This window comes from Loxodonta africana, chromosome 13, assembly GCF_030014295.1.
Source record: "Loxodonta africana isolate mLoxAfr1 chromosome 13, mLoxAfr1.hap2, whole genome shotgun sequence".
NCBI lineage: Eukaryota > Metazoa > Chordata > Mammalia > Proboscidea > Elephantidae > Loxodonta > Loxodonta africana.
In genome coordinates this window covers 32,458,055-32,474,148 of record NC_087354.1, presented here as the reverse complement: position 1 = coordinate 32,474,148, position 16,094 = coordinate 32,458,055, and the positions used below count along the sequence as shown (strand labels likewise).

The 16,094-nt window shown below is 43.0% G+C and overlaps 1 protein-coding gene across 1 annotated transcript; it reads left to right on the top strand.

Moving 5' to 3' along the window:
* Positions 1-3,207: 3,207 nt before the first annotated feature.
* On the top strand, positions 3,208-11,597 carry C13H15orf40 (chromosome 13 C15orf40 homolog). Its single transcript, XM_003413760.4, has 4 exons — positions 3,208-3,362; positions 4,590-4,716; positions 6,310-6,437; positions 11,485-11,597. The coding sequence occupies exons 1-4, from the start codon at positions 3,249-3,251 to the stop codon at positions 11,578-11,580; spliced, it is 465 nt and encodes a 154-aa protein (XP_003413808.2). The 5' UTR covers positions 3,208-3,248; the 3' UTR covers positions 11,581-11,597.
* The last annotated feature ends 4,497 nt before the right edge of the window (positions 11,598-16,094 follow it).

Here is a 16,094-nt window from a genome sequence, read left to right as displayed (position 1 = left end):
CAGATACACTGAACCAATTTACAGTTTAACAAGATCCCCAGGTGATTCTTATGTATAATGAATTTTGAGAAGTGGTTCTCAGAATTGATCCCTAGCCAGCATCATTAGCATCATCCTAGAATTTATGAGAAATGCAAATTCTCAGCAGGGGTTCAAACCAGTTGGAAGCCCTGCTCCCTGCTTCATACGCAGTATATCTAAAATGTATTGTTCCACCTCCCTTTCTATTCCCTTCTCCTTCAAGCCACTGTTTTCTTTCTTTACTGTTATAGTCACCAGATTCAAAGCCTGGGCATTGTCCCTGAATTAGACAAACTGCATCCTTCTAAAGAGGGGACCGTGCCACAGCGATCCCAGCCGCTAACATCTGCAGCCCCGAGGTGCACAGCTCATTTACTCTTGCTTACTTTGCACATTTTAAAAATCCCTTTTTCTTTATACTGGTGAAGCTAAGACAAGAGAGAGGTTTTAATAGAACTTACTAAAAACTGAGAGAAGATGAAATGGGGGCTAGCACAAACATTTATAATAGGCTCTCTGCTGTTTGGATCATAGCCCCTGCTCCTTCCCACCCCATTGGACAATAGTTCTTCCCACTCTGCCTCTCTCTTTCCATTCCAGAGACAGACCTCAGCAGGAGCAATAAATCAGGTGCTCCGTCCCTCCTGGGGTGCGTAATGAAGTACTCCCATGCTCCACTCCTGACTCAGCTCTGGGAAAGGCTGAATGGTTCTTTGTGGGGCACCTCTCCCCTTACCCATCTAGTCAACTGCCAGATACCATTAATAATTCACCTTCGCAAGTGCCCCTATTTTATATTTCCAACACGACTGTCAGAGTTCTAATTGAGGCTGCCGTGACTTCACCCAAAACTGTGCAAATGGCTGCTATATAATGTTGATTTAGCTTTTGTGATTAAATTCTTAACTGATTTCAAACAAATCATAACTTCGGTTTAACACCTGGTTCACTGTCTTCCTCTACCCAAGCCTTCAGGCTGAGTGACCTTAGTGTCCATGAGGATGACCCATTCAAACCTAGCTTGCCATTTCCTACCTTATCTCCCCAGTCACCTTCACCATTCCATGTCAGCCATTCCTTCTCATATCCACACCATGTTCCTGTCATCTACAATTCCTCTATCTCTGAAATAGTAAATTAAAATATCCTACTCTCTGACCACAACATTCGATGCTTCTTTCAGCTCTCATACTTCAATTATATCTGTCATTGGACCTCAAGACAGCCAGCCCTTTGACTTCTCTGTTCTTTCAACTCTCTTCACTTCTTTCCCTACCCTGTTAGAATCCATCTTTTGTCAGTAACCCCTTATACTCCCTAGATCCCTCCAGCTGTCTGTCTCATCTTCTTCAACATCCTGTCTGGTGAGCCCAAGTTTTTAAAATCATGTAACTATACAGATGGGAGTCATGGTAATTTCATGGTCACCAACCTCAACTAGACCATCAGGGCTGCCAGGTGAGAGTGGTTCAATAGGCAGCTCTTTGCCATTCTTCAGAGTGGCTATACAAATCTGTTCCACTTCTCCTCAAGCCTTTAACACCTCCCCACCCTTAGCTAATGAAAGAAACTCCAGCTTCTACTACCAAACCTATAATCGCCTATGTGTGTACCTAAACTTTCCCTCCTCTTATAAAGAGGTGTGTGGCTAAGACTTGCTGTAGATAGGTCATTCTCTCCACTTGTGCACAATATCCCACCACCTCAGGAACCTCCCTCTGCTGTAACCTCTCTTCTGGCTCATTTCTATCAACATTCAAATATGGTTCACTTTTTTTTTTTTTAAGTCCTTTAATGTCATGCCCCTCTCCAGTACCAGTTACTCTTTCATAGTGAATTCATTGAATTATCCTGTATATTCGATACGTCCATTTTTTCTTCCCCTCTTTACCTTCCCACTTCACAAGTTTGGTTGCTGTTCCCGCCACTCCACTGAAACTACTCCTGCCTGGGTCAACACTACGCATGTCTCAATCCCATCAGCATTTCTCAATCCTTGTCTTACATGTCTTCTCTGTGGCTTTCATTCACTGATCACTACTCCCTCCTCTTGAAGCACCCTCCCTTGGCTGCCATTACATCCGACTCCTACCTCTGGCTACCTTTAGCGGCTTCTCTTCCTTTACCTTCCCTTAATCCTGAGGTCTCTTGCTCTATATTCTCTGAGCCACTTCCATGGCTTCAATTACCATCTATTTCCAGAAGACTCCAAAATCTATACTACCAGCCCAAAGCTCTCAGGCTTTAGTTACATATAATGACTTACTTTCTCAGTATTTCTACTTGGATGTCCCACTGTATCTCAAACTCATTACGTCCGTTATCACCTCAGACTCCCAAAACCCTTCCTTGGGCCCCAACCTGGCATCGTCCTTGACTCTTTGCTCTCGTTCCTACATCCCCAGCCATCCCAGTTCCGGAATGTCCTTGGAATGACCCTTTCTCCATCCCCACTGCCACTGCTCTGGTTCTAGCCACCATCTCCTATTAAGTGGCAGATCTCCCTACCTCCGGCTTTCCTTCTGTTGGCCACACTAGACAGTGATCTTTCTAAACCACAAATTGACCCTGTTCCAAACCCTTCAATGACTCCATGATCTTGCATCTACTGACTTCTCCAGCATCATTTTTCGCCACATCACAGGGCACAGTATATTTCCACTCCTTTTACACTGTGGGATCCTCAGTGCCTGGCACAAGGCGGGTAGGTTCATCAATACATGAAATGTACTCAAGGGCTAAGCCAACACGAGACTACATCCACCTGTAGGCCATAGGAAGCAGTCGCGTGGGACTCTGCCTGCACCTGTTGGTTGACTGCAGCAGCGAGAAGACACCTGGCCCGGCGCACTCCTCCGTGCCGTTCACTCCCATCCTGTAGAATAGCACAGGTGACGTGACAATACTTTTTTTTTTTTTCCTCCTGATGAGGAAATTGAAGACCGGAGATAATACTAGTTCCCCACTAGCCGAGGAGGGGTTCACGACATGATCAGGCTTCGGGTCCCCATCTCTCCCTCTTTTCCTTGGCCACTGTCCAGTAGAAGAGGGGCCTTCTGTGCACAGGCTCTGGAGGGACGACAAGACTCGCTCCGCCGGCCGGAAGGTGTCGCTCTAGGGCGGGGCAGATGCGCAGAGCGGTGCAGCCACTCCCGCCCGCAGCGTGCGCAGGCGCAGAGGCCTCTTCCGGCTCCAGGCAGCCCTCCCTTGCGCCTCCCCAGGCGGGGATGCTGCGGCTCGGCTGCGGGCTGAGGGACCTCGGAGCAGGACCCAGTGCTCTGGGTTCTGTTCGGCTTCCTTTGGGCGCTGAGATGCCTAAGAAGGCTGGTACGACGAACAAGGCCAGTGGAAAGTCCTGTGGCAGCTAGAGGGTGGGCCACAGGGATGCTTGCTGAGGAGCGCCGGGGAGACGCGAACGCCGGGGCCCCGGCCGGCGGCGCGCGAGGAGCGGGCGGGGGGACGCACCGCCAGCGGGACCGAGGGCAGCCGCCTTTAACCCCCGAACTTGCGGCTCCTGCTGCCTCCTCCCCGCCTCACTAGGCGGCGCCCAAGCCTCCAGGCGTCAGACAGTCCGGTAGGGTGAAGTCTGAGCGCCTTGGCCCGGCGGCACGTGAGGTCCTTCCAGAGCTGAGTCTTCCGACCTTCTGGAGTCATCGCGCACACTCTCAGGCTAGCACTCCATGTTCCAGCAGCGCCATAGAGCCAGTGCTTCCCTGGGAGGCACCTTAGCTTCGCTAGTACCATCCCTTTGGTCAAGAATACACCACTTTTACTTCCCTTCCACCGTCTTTGCTTGGCTGAGTCCTGCCGAGTTTCTAAGCTCTGCCTCCTACTGGCAGTTCTCCCAGTCTCCCAAGGCTGGATTGCCTTCTCTGTGTGCTCTAATGCCCGGTGCTTTTCTATTATTGATGGACTTAGCACAGTGTATTATAATTGTTTTTTCTCCCTCGCTGCAGTCCGAGCTCCTTTAGGGCAACGACTGTGTGTCTTTATTCACCTTTACATATTCTTTGCTTAACAGACTGTCCCAGCGCTCAGTTAGTATTTGCTGAATGAATTGGCACAATTCTGTTCGTAGCACAACTTCTGCCACATAGTGGGCATTTAAATATCAGTTACTGGTGTTCCTTTCTCTCACCCCCCACCCACACATACCCACTTCCAGTTTTAGTTGTTCACAAACATTATTAGCTCCTGCTGCATGGGACACAAAGATGAAGGGGAAGAACTGGAAGTACAAAGCTCACGGTAGGAACCAGACCTAAGATGTGGAAGCACAGTCAGGTCTTCCAAAGCAGGTAAAAGCACTTTGTGGGGTTGATGGGAAAGCCTCATGGAAGAATTGCCTTGAGCCTTGAAGAAGGACAGAAAAGTATTCTAAAACCAAAACCAGCTGCTATCAAGTTGACTGCAGTTCACGATGACCTGTCCAGAAATCCCTGGACAAGACTGATTAGCCTAGTTTGTCTTGGTAAAAAGTGACGGGGGAGTAGTGGAAAGATCAAATTAAAAGTGTGGGAAGATATTTTGTAACTTGTAAGGTTATAGTATGCTTGTTGTCGTTTTAGGGTAAAAGCCAGAGCAAGGAATCAGAGAGACCACTTCCTTCCTTAGGTCCTGTGGGAGTTGATCCTAAAGGTTGTGTCACCATAGCCATCCATGCCAAACCTGGCTCCAAACAAAATGCTATAACAGGTATATCTGGACACAGGTGGGGTTGGTTCATGTTTGGATCAGGTGTCCTCTCCATCCTTTTAGTTAGCTGAAAGCTTATTCTATGAGAGTCATGTCTGCAGTTTGAGGCTTCTCCTTGTAGATTGTAATGTAAAGGTGTAAATCCAGTGTCAGAAGTGAATTATGCTATATTTAAAACATGGCAAGCACTATGAAAAATTGTGTATTATCCTTAAAAATATGGTATTTTGGAAAGGACATATATACAAACGTGTATGCTGGATTGATTGTTTTTCATTTATCTTATTACAAAACTGGAGACAGTGGCCAAAGACAGACAGAAGAGACAGTTTGGTTTAATTTAATGATCACTGGCCTAGGGAAGGGGAAAATACCTGAGATTAGAGGACCCTGATCATCAGTTCCTGCATGAACTTATTTTAAATTAGAACAGCATAAAACATTTCTGGGCCTAGTGCTTTCATCTGTCAAATGAGATGGTTGGACTAAGAGGCTTTCAATTTCTGGAGCCCCAGGAATCCCTGCAGTGGGCAAGGGAAGGCTAGGCAGACCTGGCCCCTGAGTAGCTGTGGTTACATTTGTTTGAAATGTTGACATCATTTCAAGCGTACTTGCAAACTGCTTCGAGTAAATACCTCTGCTCTCTTAGAAATAACAGCGGAGTACTACAGGTTGGTGAATGAGGCTGTACTGATGAGGAAAGAGGACCACTCTTAAAAAGCATTGTTCTTTGTCCCTGGATTCCAAAACAAGTTAAGATTTATTTTGAATTGCGTCATCACTCCCTGGCTGTGATCTTGGCCGAATTACCTCTCTATTCCAATGTTCTCATTTTTAAAATGGAGATACTAATAGTATTAATATCTTCTTCATAAAGTCATTATGAAAATTAAATATTTGTAAAGCCCTGAAAACATGTTTGCATGTCCTTAATGTTAATGTATAGTGGTATGTAAATTTTTAATCATTAAATTTACAAATATTAAAAGTATATTTCACGTAAGAGATGGATCTAGCCCAGCTCTCATTTTCCTGATAAGGAAACTGATGCTGTGCATGCAGTGAGCTGCCTGATTCACAGACTTCCTCAGTGACACTGCTGGAGCAAAAGCTCAGCTCCTCTGACTCCCTGCCTGGGCTCTTCCTGTCAGACCAAGTACAGTGTCCAGTTGCCTACATCCAGGAGCTGCCCAGGATTGTATAGGCCCAGCGTGATCAGCAGAGTAAATATCAGGTTTATTTTCTGGATTTCTTTAATGGGAGAAAAACCCTGTTCTGTCGAGTGGATTCTGACTTATAGTGAGCCTATAGGACAGAGTAGAACTGCCCCACAGAGTTTCCGAGGAGCACCTGGTGGATTCAAACAGCTGACCTTTTGGTTAGCAGCCATAGCACTTAGCCACTACGCCACTATAGAAGAGGCATATTTATCATGTTATGTCCCCTTTAAGAGTGATTAGTTTAATCGTGTATTTACTCATTCAACAGTTATTAACTGAAAATCTATGTGGTAGGCAACAAAAACTCTTTTGCAAAATAGTCTCACTTTAAAAAAGAACTCCTTAAGGATAAAGTTCACGCTTGTTGTTTCAGATCTGACAGCTGAAGCTGTAAATATAGCTATCGCAGCACCTCCGTCAGAGGGAGAGGCCAACGCTGAGCTCTGCCGCTATCTTTCCAAGGTTTTAGAACTCAGGAAGAGCGATGTCGTTCTGGATAAGGTAGGCCTCTTCTTTTAAACATCTTTGATTATTACACACTAAGCATATTTATAGATTTTTTTCTATTGCGAATAACGGAAAAGCCAAGTGTTTTTACCTTGCATATTCATTTGATCACTAAAATCTGTGAATTCTTCCTAGTTGGCCTCCTTCATTCCTCCTGCCTCAGTCCTTATTCAGCTGTCCATGCCCTTCTATTCCTTACTTGCCACCACTTCCAGCATTTTCTTCTTTCTGAATTAATTCCTGTACTTTCTCTGTCAGATTAATCTTGCTCACCTCTTCCATCAAGTCATTCCCACACTAAAAAAATCTAACATACTCCCTGTGGTCATCTCCATGAGCCAGTCCGTCAGTATTTGATCCCTCACATTGTGCTTGCTCACTAGGAGTAGCTCACTAGGAAGACAGGAGGGTCATGTGAACTCGTTAGTACCATGATTTCGCGCTAAGGATGGGCATCAGAGTCACCTGGGACTGATTTCTAAAGTACAGAATCCTGGGCATTACCTTAGACTCCTTATTTTTTTAATTGTGATTTAAGTGAAAGTTTACAAATCAAGTCAGTCTCTCATACAGAAATTTATATGCACCTTGCTATATACTCCTAATTGCTCTTCCCTCCACTCTCTCTTTTCGTGCCCATTCAGCCAGCTTCTGATGCCCTCTGCCCTCTCATCTCCTCTCCAGACAGGAGATGCCAACGTAGTCTTATGTGTCTACTTGATCCAAGAAGCTCATTCTTCACCAGTATCATTTTCTATCCCATTGTCCAGTCCAATCCCTGTCTGAAGAGTTGGCTTTGGGAATGGTTCCTGTCTTGGGCTAACGGAAGGCCTGGGGACCATGACCACTGGGATGCTTCTATTCTCAGTCAGACCATTAAGTCTGGTCTTTCTACAAGAATTTGGGGTCTGCATCCCACTACTCTTCTGCTCCCTCAGGGGTTCTCTGTAGTGTTCTCTGTCAGGGCAGTCATTGGTTGTAGCCAGGCACCATCTAGTTCTTCTGGTCTCAGGCTGATGTAGTCTCTGGTTTATGTGGCCCTTTCTGTCTGTTGGGCTCAAAATTACCTTGTGTCTTTGGCGTTCTTCATTCTCCTTTGCTCTGGGTGGGTTGAGACCACTTGATGCATCTTAGATGGCCGCTTGCTAGTGTTTAAGACCCCACACACCACTCTCCAAAGTGGGATGCAGAATGTTTTCTTAATAGATTTTATTATGCCAATTGACTTTGATGTCCCCCGAAACCATGGTCCCCAAAACCCTGCCCCTGTTATGCTGGCCTTCAAAGCGTTCAGTTTATTCAGGAATCTTCTTTGCTTCTGGTTTAGTCCAGTTACGCTGACTTCTCCTGTACTGTGTGTTCTTTCTTTTCACCTAAAATAGTTCTTATCTACTATCTAATTAGTGAATACCTCTCTGCCTTCCTCCCTCACTCCCTCCCTGCCCCATCTCATAACCATCAAAGAATATTTTCATCTGTGTTTAAACTGCTTCTCAAGTTCTTACAATAGTGGCCTTATACAATGTGTCCTTTTGCAACTGACTAATTTCACTCAGCATGATGCCTTCCAGATTCCTCTATGTTATGAGATGTTTGACAGATTCATCACTATTCTTTATTGATGCGTAGTATTCCATTGTGTGAATATACCATAATTTGTTTATCCATTCATCCATTGATGGGCACTTTGGTTGCTTCCATCTTTTTGCTGTTATAAACAGTGCTGCAGTGAACATGGGTGTGCATGTATCTGTTCATGTAAAGGCTCTTATTTCTCTAGGATATATTCCAAGGAGTGGGGTTGCTGGATTGTATGGGACTTCTATTTCTAGCTTTTTAAGGAAGCTCCAAATCGATTTCCAAAGTGGTTGTACCATTTGACATTCCCACCAGCAGTGTATAAGTGTTCCAATCTCTCCACAGCCTCTCCAACATTTATTATTTTGTGTTTTTTGGATTAATGCCAGCCTTGGTGGAGTGAGGTGCAATCTCATTGTAATTTTGATTTGCATTTCTCTAATGGCTAATGATCGTGTACATTTCCTCATGTATCTATTAGCTACCTGAATGTCTTCTTTAGTGAAGTGCCTGTTCATATCTTTTGCCCATTTTTTAATAGGGTTATTTGTCTTTTTGTAGTTGAGTTTTGCAGTATCATGTAGATTTTAGAGATCAGATGCTGATCGGAAATGTCATAGCTAAAAACTTTTTCCCAATCTGTAGGTAACCTTTTTACTCTTTTGGTGAAGTCTTTGGATGAGCACAGGTGTTTCATTTTTAGGAGCTCCCAGTTATCTAGTTTCTCTTCCGCATTGTTAGTAATGTTTTGTGTACTGTTTATGCCATGTATTAGGGCTCCTAATGTTGTCCCTGTTTTTTCTTCCATGGTCTTCATTGTTTTAGATTTTATATTTAGGTCTTTGATCCATTTTGAGTTATTTTTTGTGCATAGTGTGAGGTATGGGTCTTGTTTCATTTTTTTGCAGATGGATATCTGGCTGTGCCAGCACCATTTGTTAAAGAGACTGTCTTTTCCCCGTTTAACAGACTTTGGGCCCTTGTCAAATATCAGCTGCTCATATGTGGATGGATTTATGTCTGGATTCTCAATTCTGTTTCATTGGTCTACGTATCTGTTGTTGTACCAGTACCAGGCTGTTTTGACTACTGTGGCAGTGTAATAGGTTCTAAAATCAGGTAGAGTGAGGCCTCCCACTTTGTTCTTCTTTTTCAGTAATGCTTTACTTATCAGGGGCCTCTTTCCCTCCCATGTGAAGTTGGTGATTTGTTTCTCCATCTCATTAAAGAATGTTGTTGGAATTTGGATCATAATTGCATTAAGTCTATAGATTGCTTTTGGTAGAATAGATATTTTTCAATGTTAAGTCTTCCTATCCATGAGCAAGGTATATTTTTCCACTTATGTAGGTCTCTCTTGGTTTCTTGCAGAAGTGTTTTATAGTTTTCTTTGATTAAGTCTTTAACATCTCTGGTAAGATTTATTCCTAAGTATTTTATCTTCTTGTGGGCTACTGTAAATGGTATTGATTTGGTGATTTCCTCTTCGATGTTCTTTTTGTTGGTGTTTAGAGGAATCCAACTGATTTTTTTTTTTTATTAACTTTTATTAAGCTTCAAGTGAACGTTTACAAATCCAATCAGTCTGTCACATATAAGTTTACATACATCTTACTCCGTACTCCCACTTGCTCTCCCCGTATTGAGTCAGCCCCTTCAGTCTCTCCTTTCGTGACAATTTTGCCAGCTTCCCTCCCTCTCTATCCTCCCATCCCCCTTCCAGACAAGAGTTGCCAACACAATCTCAAGTGTCCCCCTGATATAATTAGCTCACTCTTCATCAGCATCTCTCTCCCACCCGCTGACCAGTCCCTTTCATGTCTGATGAGTTGTCTTCGGGGATGGTTCCTGTCCTGTGCCAACAGAAGGTCTGGGGAGCATGGCCGCCGGGATTCCTCTAGTCTCAGTCAGACCATTAAGTATGGTCTTTTATGAGAATTTGGGGTCTGCATCCCACTGATCTCCTGTTCCCTCAGGAGTTCTCTCCAACTGATTTTTATATGTTTTTCTTGTATCCCGATACTCTGCTGAACTCTTCTATTAGTTTCAGTAGTTTTCGTGAGGATTTCTTGGGGCTTTCTGTGTATAAGATCATATCATCTGCAGATAGAGATGCTTCTTCCTTGCCATTCTGGATGCCCTTTATTTCTTTATCTGGCCTAATTGCGCTAGCTAGGACCTCCAGCAGAACGTTAAGACTGGTGATAAAGGGCATCCTTATCTGGTTCCCAGTCTCAAGGGGAATGTTTTCAGGCTCTCTCCATTTAGGATGATGTTGGTTATTGGCTTTATATAAATGCCCTTTATTGTGTTGAGGAATCTTCCTTCTGTTCTTATTTTGCTGAGAGTTTTTATCATGAATAGGAGTTAAACTTTGTCAAATGCTTTTTATGCATCAATTGATAAAATGATGTGACTCTTGTCTTTTGTTTTATTTGTATGATGGATTACATTAATTGTTTTTCTGATGTTGAACCATCCCTGCATACCTGGTATGAATCCCACTTGATCATGGTGAATTATTGTTTTGATATGTTGTTGAATTCTTTTGGCTAGAATTTTGTTGAGGATTTTTGCATCTAAGTTCATGAGGGATATTGGTCTGTAATCTTCTTTTTTTGTGATACCTCTTTACCTGATTTTGGTATCAGGGATATGCTGGCTTCATAGAATGAGTTTGGGAGTATTCCGTCCTTTTCTGTGCTCTGAAATACCTTTAGTATTAGTGGTGTTAACTCTTTTCTGAAAGTTTGGTAGAACTCTGCAGTGAAGTCATCTGGGCCCCTTCACCCGCCATCCCCCCACTCAGGCAAGGTCACTGATTCCCTGCCAGTGCTCAGGCGCTGACTTTGCCCTAAAGGTACTCGCTCTCCCCTCCTCTTCCTGTGCAAATTCCACTCATTTATATAAGTCCCTGCCCAAATCGTCTCTTCTTTAAAGAATGTGTTTCAAAACAAATCCTTTCAAAAATTGTCTTAATTGGTAGTGGAATTGCAACACTTGGCTATACAGTTGCTTTTGAAATTTTCAGAAATACATGGCAGTATACAAAATAGCAATTTGTTTCATATTTAGAGGTATGTTTATATAAAGTTGCAACATTTATTTTGGTAAACTGATTTTCATTTTTTAAACAAGATTTGAAGCAAGAATACTTTAAATCTGGATTCCATAATTATTTGAATTTATTCAAAAAATTTTATTACAGAAATTGACATAAGAAGGTAAAGATCCTAGAGAGTTGTAAAAATGTACAGTAAGGTGGAATCGGAGAGTCTTTAGTTAGACCAGAGTGACCAGAAGAAAGTGATAGCTAAGCCATCAGGAAAGCTCCAGCCCACCTGAAAGGACCTCAGGAGGACATGGCTGGACTGGCTACAGCTGAGATCTGCTGTTTCTAACAGTGTGGGAATGGGTTGAGTGGATTATACTGACACTTTTTTTTTTTTCTCCTCTGGTTCAGGGTGTTAAGTCTCGTGAAAAGGTGGTGAAGATTTTGGCCTCCACAACTCCAGAAGAGATCTTAGAAAAGTTAAAAAAGCAAGCTGAAAATAAATAGAGGCAAGAAACAAAAAATATATCCTTGAGAAACTTTTTTATTGCTAATGATGAAAAAAAAAGAGGCTGTTAAATAGGAAAATGTATTTAAATGTACAGAAAAACACAGAAATATTTTTTTAATAAATATTCAAAAGACTCAAAAAAGAAGTACAAATTCAAGAAGTACTATGTATTGAATACCAAAACCCAAAACCAAACCTGTTGCCGTCGAGTCGATTCCAACTCACAGCAACACTGGTGGCATAGTGGTTAAGAGCTACAGCTGCTAACCAAAAGGCTGGCAGTTTCAATCCACCAGGTGCTCCTTAGAAACCTTATGGGGGAGTTCTACTCTGTCCTTTAGGGTCACTATGAGTTGGAATCAACTTGAGGGTAATGGTTCTATTCCCCTCACCCCTACATGTATTGAATACAGGTTTTAAAATTCCTAACCCAAAACAGCTTGGAGCATGTCAGTCTGATTTCACTGAATTACAGAATAACAGAGCTGGAAAGGATATTCATGATGGCCTGATGTAACCCCTTTCATTCTGTGACCAAAAACCAAAGCAAACCCATCTTCACTGAGTCAATTCTGACTCATAGTGACCCTGTAAGACAGGGTGGAACCATCCCACAGGGTTTCCAAGGAGTGCCTGGTATATTCAGACCACGGACTTTTTGGTTAGTAGCCAAGCTCTTGACCACTGTGCCACCAGGGCTTTCATTTTGTGATAGGAATTCTAATATCCAGAGGTTGAGAAACTTATTCAGGATCACACTGTGCAAGAGGGGAGCAGCACCCAGATCCCTTTGTTCCTGATTGAATGCAGTTTATCCTGACTGTAAATTAAAATGATATTTCCACTCTTGCTTTACTTGTTTAGAACGTTTTTGGAATTTTGAGGATTGCCTTCTAATATAGTTTACAAGTGACAGAAAAAAAACCTGTCACACTGCTTTGTAGTCTTACCTTGCATTTTAAATGCTTACCTAAATGTGCAAATGTTCTGTACATCTTTTAAAAACTATACTGAGCATTTTATGAAAAATAAGAATAACTAAGACTTGTAATTTGATGTCTCTTGTAATTTCAAGATGACATTCGGTTTTTTCCTCCTTTGAACATTGTTAGTAACTGCAATCATCAAATCCAGTAGCCCTTATGAATCTCCAAAGATCTTTAAAAGAAGAAAGGGGATCTGGAAGCTATTTTCAGTATTTGTAAAAAAAAAAAAAAAAATCACATCTATATTAAGGCTTCAAAAAGCCCATTGCTGTCAAGTCAATTCCAACTCAGGGACCCTATGGGACAGAGGAGAACTGCCCCATAGAGTTTCCAGGGAGCAGCTGGTGAATTCAGACTGTTTTGATTAACAGCCAAATGCTTAACCACTGTGCCACAAGGGCTCCAAGGCTTCAAAAGCTAATAACAAATACCCCGTTTTTATGCATTCAGTGCAAATTATAGTAACATAATTAGGTAAACAACTTGACTACTTTGTGCTGATGAGAAGAGCTGATTTGCAGTTGTGTCCTTTTGTCTAATAAGTACATAAGAAAATGTACTGATAGACAAAATCTTTAAAAACACAAAGTCCACAAGAAGGACCTATAATACAATTTCTTGAAGGTAAAAGCTGGGAACCACTCATCTAGTCCAGCTTTCTTATTTTGTTAATGGAAACCAAGGGTAAGAAGTTAGGTGGCTTATCAAGATCACAGTGAACATTAATGGCAAGCTTGGATTAAAGCTCAGCTGTCTTGTCTTCTAAATCGCTTTGCTATTCTGCCTCCAAAGTGCGCTTCTGTTTCACCTGGTCTTGGTTTAAGAACTTTTCCAACGCTGTTCTAGTGTGTGCTCTGAAGTCATTTCACCTGTGGTTTTTATGTAGCTCACTGTTAAGATGCTTTTCTTGGCAATAACAGAAACCCAACTCCAGCTGGATTGAACAGTAAAAGCACTTACTAGCTCACATACCTGGGAAGTCCAGAGGCAAGTGTATTAGGGGCTAGTGGGACTCAGCAGCTCAGGATGTCACGAGGGACCACTTCTTTCCTTCCCTGACTCTTCAGCAGTGTCAGCTTCATCTTCTAGCTTCTTCCTTCATCGAGGCAGAATATCACGGTTCCAGGCTTCGCATACACTCACAACCCCCTCCAGTAGGAAAGGCCACTTGAGAAAGCTGTGGTATTTCTTTTCCAAAAGTGGCCAGTCAGCTTCCCCTTATGTCTCAGCTCAAATTAGGTCACATAAAGATTCTAAACCAGCTCCTGTGGTCAGGGTAGGCCATGCTATAACCCAAGTTTCCTAAACCAGTGACTCCAGAAAGAGGAGAATTGCCCTAATTGTTTTAGACCTGCCCTAGAGCTGGAGATGGGGTTAGCATACTGGGCACAGAATAAAGATTGGGAAAAGTTATAAAAAGAGGAATGGATACTGAGTAAAAACAAAAAAAACTTATTGCCATCGATTCTGACTCAAAGTAACCCTACAGGACAGAGTAGAGCTCCCCCACAGGATTTCTAAGACTAAATCTTTATGAAAGCAGACTACCACATCTTTCACTCACAGAGCAGCTGGTGGGTGTGAACCGCTGACCTTTTGGTTAGCATCTGAGCACTTTAACCAGTGTGCCACCAGGTCTCCTTGGATACTGGGTAGGGACCAACAAATATCCACTACAATACTTACTCATTTTAAGTGGTCATATTTTAACATGGGACCTTTTTTTGTCTAATCGTATTTTTTTGAGAAACCTAGTAGTATCTTTTAATAGAGAAGATACATTTGTACACTTCATTGTCAAATACTGTTCCCAGAGGTAGGAACTGACCCAAGAGTTGTATTCCAGGACATGGATTTCCCTTTTTTCCTGCAAACAAGGCAGTGTTCAGCAGTCTGTCCTGGTCTCACACAGGGTGGTTCCTCACTAGTAACATCACAGCTAAAGCCTGGGCACCCTGACCTGCTGTGGAGGTTCAGTTAAGGCAGCTTTCTTCAGCTGGGCCTGGTCTTTCCCCTAAGAATCCTCAGGGCAGGCCCAGTGACCTAGCATCATGGAGATAAAATCTCCAAACATGTAACATTTATTTGTCTAATAACATGATTCCAGCCCTGCCCACTCCCATTAAGTGAATACCAGCTAGTAGTCTGTGAAGTGACATAGTAGTGTCTTTACTGTTCTATGCAGTCCTGAGGGTCCTGGCTCTGAGGCAACCCAAGAATGAGGTTTGAAAAATATTTTCCAACTCTGGTGACATTCTGGCACTATATCTGTCATCTTTCAGGCCCATCTTAATAATAATTACTCCTGCAAAAATTATAACTTGGGTGCCTACTACTTACCAGACACTCCTTGGTGCTTTGCCTGTACTGTACATTGATGTAACCTGGGAAGTAAAAATCTGACTCATCCTACCCCTAAAGGCAGGAGCAAATAATTTGGATTCCTGATTCCTGTGGGCCATTCTGTACTACTGTCTTGGCTGGGGGATGGAGAGAGAACCAGGGGATGTAGGTAGCACCTTACCAGTAAAGTTCCAAACAGCTAAAATCAGAAACTTTAGGAGTTATTTTCTGGCCTGTGGGCTACCAGTATCCTCTTCTACAAAGTCCAGGAGTTTGGTCCTGTAGCTCCTTAACTGTAATGCAGAATATAAACTTTATGATCTACCATGGCCAGAGCTTTTTATTTTGTGTGTGTGTGTGTTTAGCTGAAAAATTCACTTTTTGTAATGCATGTGACTAGAGACTAAAAACTTGAGACTAAAAAGCACTGGGTTTGGGTTAGAGACTAAAAACTTAATTTTCAATACTCATCCAAGAGGTGGCACCATAATGCAGCAGCAGAAAGCCACGCACACTTTGGAGAAAGGAACTGACTTCATTCTTTTCAAAGTGAATGGAAATCCACCGTTCGGCAGTGCCTGACTACCAGTCTCACATAGCGACCCTTCTTTTCTGGTCTTCTCAGAGACAGTTCTTAGGTTTGTTGTTATTCCTGTCGATTCTAACTCCTGGCGACCCCACGTTAGAGGAGAACCACTCCTTAGGGTTTTCAGGACTGACTTTTCAGAAGCAGATCGCCAGGCCTGTCTTCCCAGGTGTCTCTGGGTGAGTTCAAACCACCAGTCTTCCGGCTAGTAGTCAAGCACTTAACCATTTGCACCACCTGGGGACTCCTTTCTTAGGCCTAGTCCTCTCTTCTTTAGTTCAGGCCACAGTGTGTGTTAACTGGGGGCCCAGCTGAGTACTCAGGAGCCTGAGATCCATGCCTTGGTGGAGTCAGCATGACCCCAAGTCCCTCCCTTCACTCTACAGCTTTCAGAAATCTGATTTAGCCAGTGTTTTTGAAAATGGAACTGCCCTGGGCAACTGGCAAGGAACAGATTTCCAAACCAGAGGCCAATTTATTAATATGAGTGAAGTACATACCTGCCAAATTGACTGCATGGTGGGATCCTCTAGTCAGTACTTTCTGTCTTTGGGTAATGTCTTCAATAAGCCAGGGCATCTTTTGAAGGCTGCTT

Excerpts from the sequence above, each read along its gene's own strand:
- C13H15orf40 (XM_003413760.4), top strand. The coding sequence starts at position 3,249 with ATGCTGCGGCTCGGCTGCGGGCTGAGGGACCTCGGAGCAGGACCCAGT. Across the intron at positions 3,363-4,589 it reads AGGCTGGTACGACGAACAAG|GGTAAAAGCCAGAGCAAGGA; the intron begins GCCAGTGGAAAG and ends TTGTCGTTTTAG. Across the intron at positions 6,438-11,484 it reads GCGATGTCGTTCTGGATAAG|GGTGTTAAGTCTCGTGAAAA; the intron begins GTAGGCCTCTTC and ends CCTCTGGTTCAG.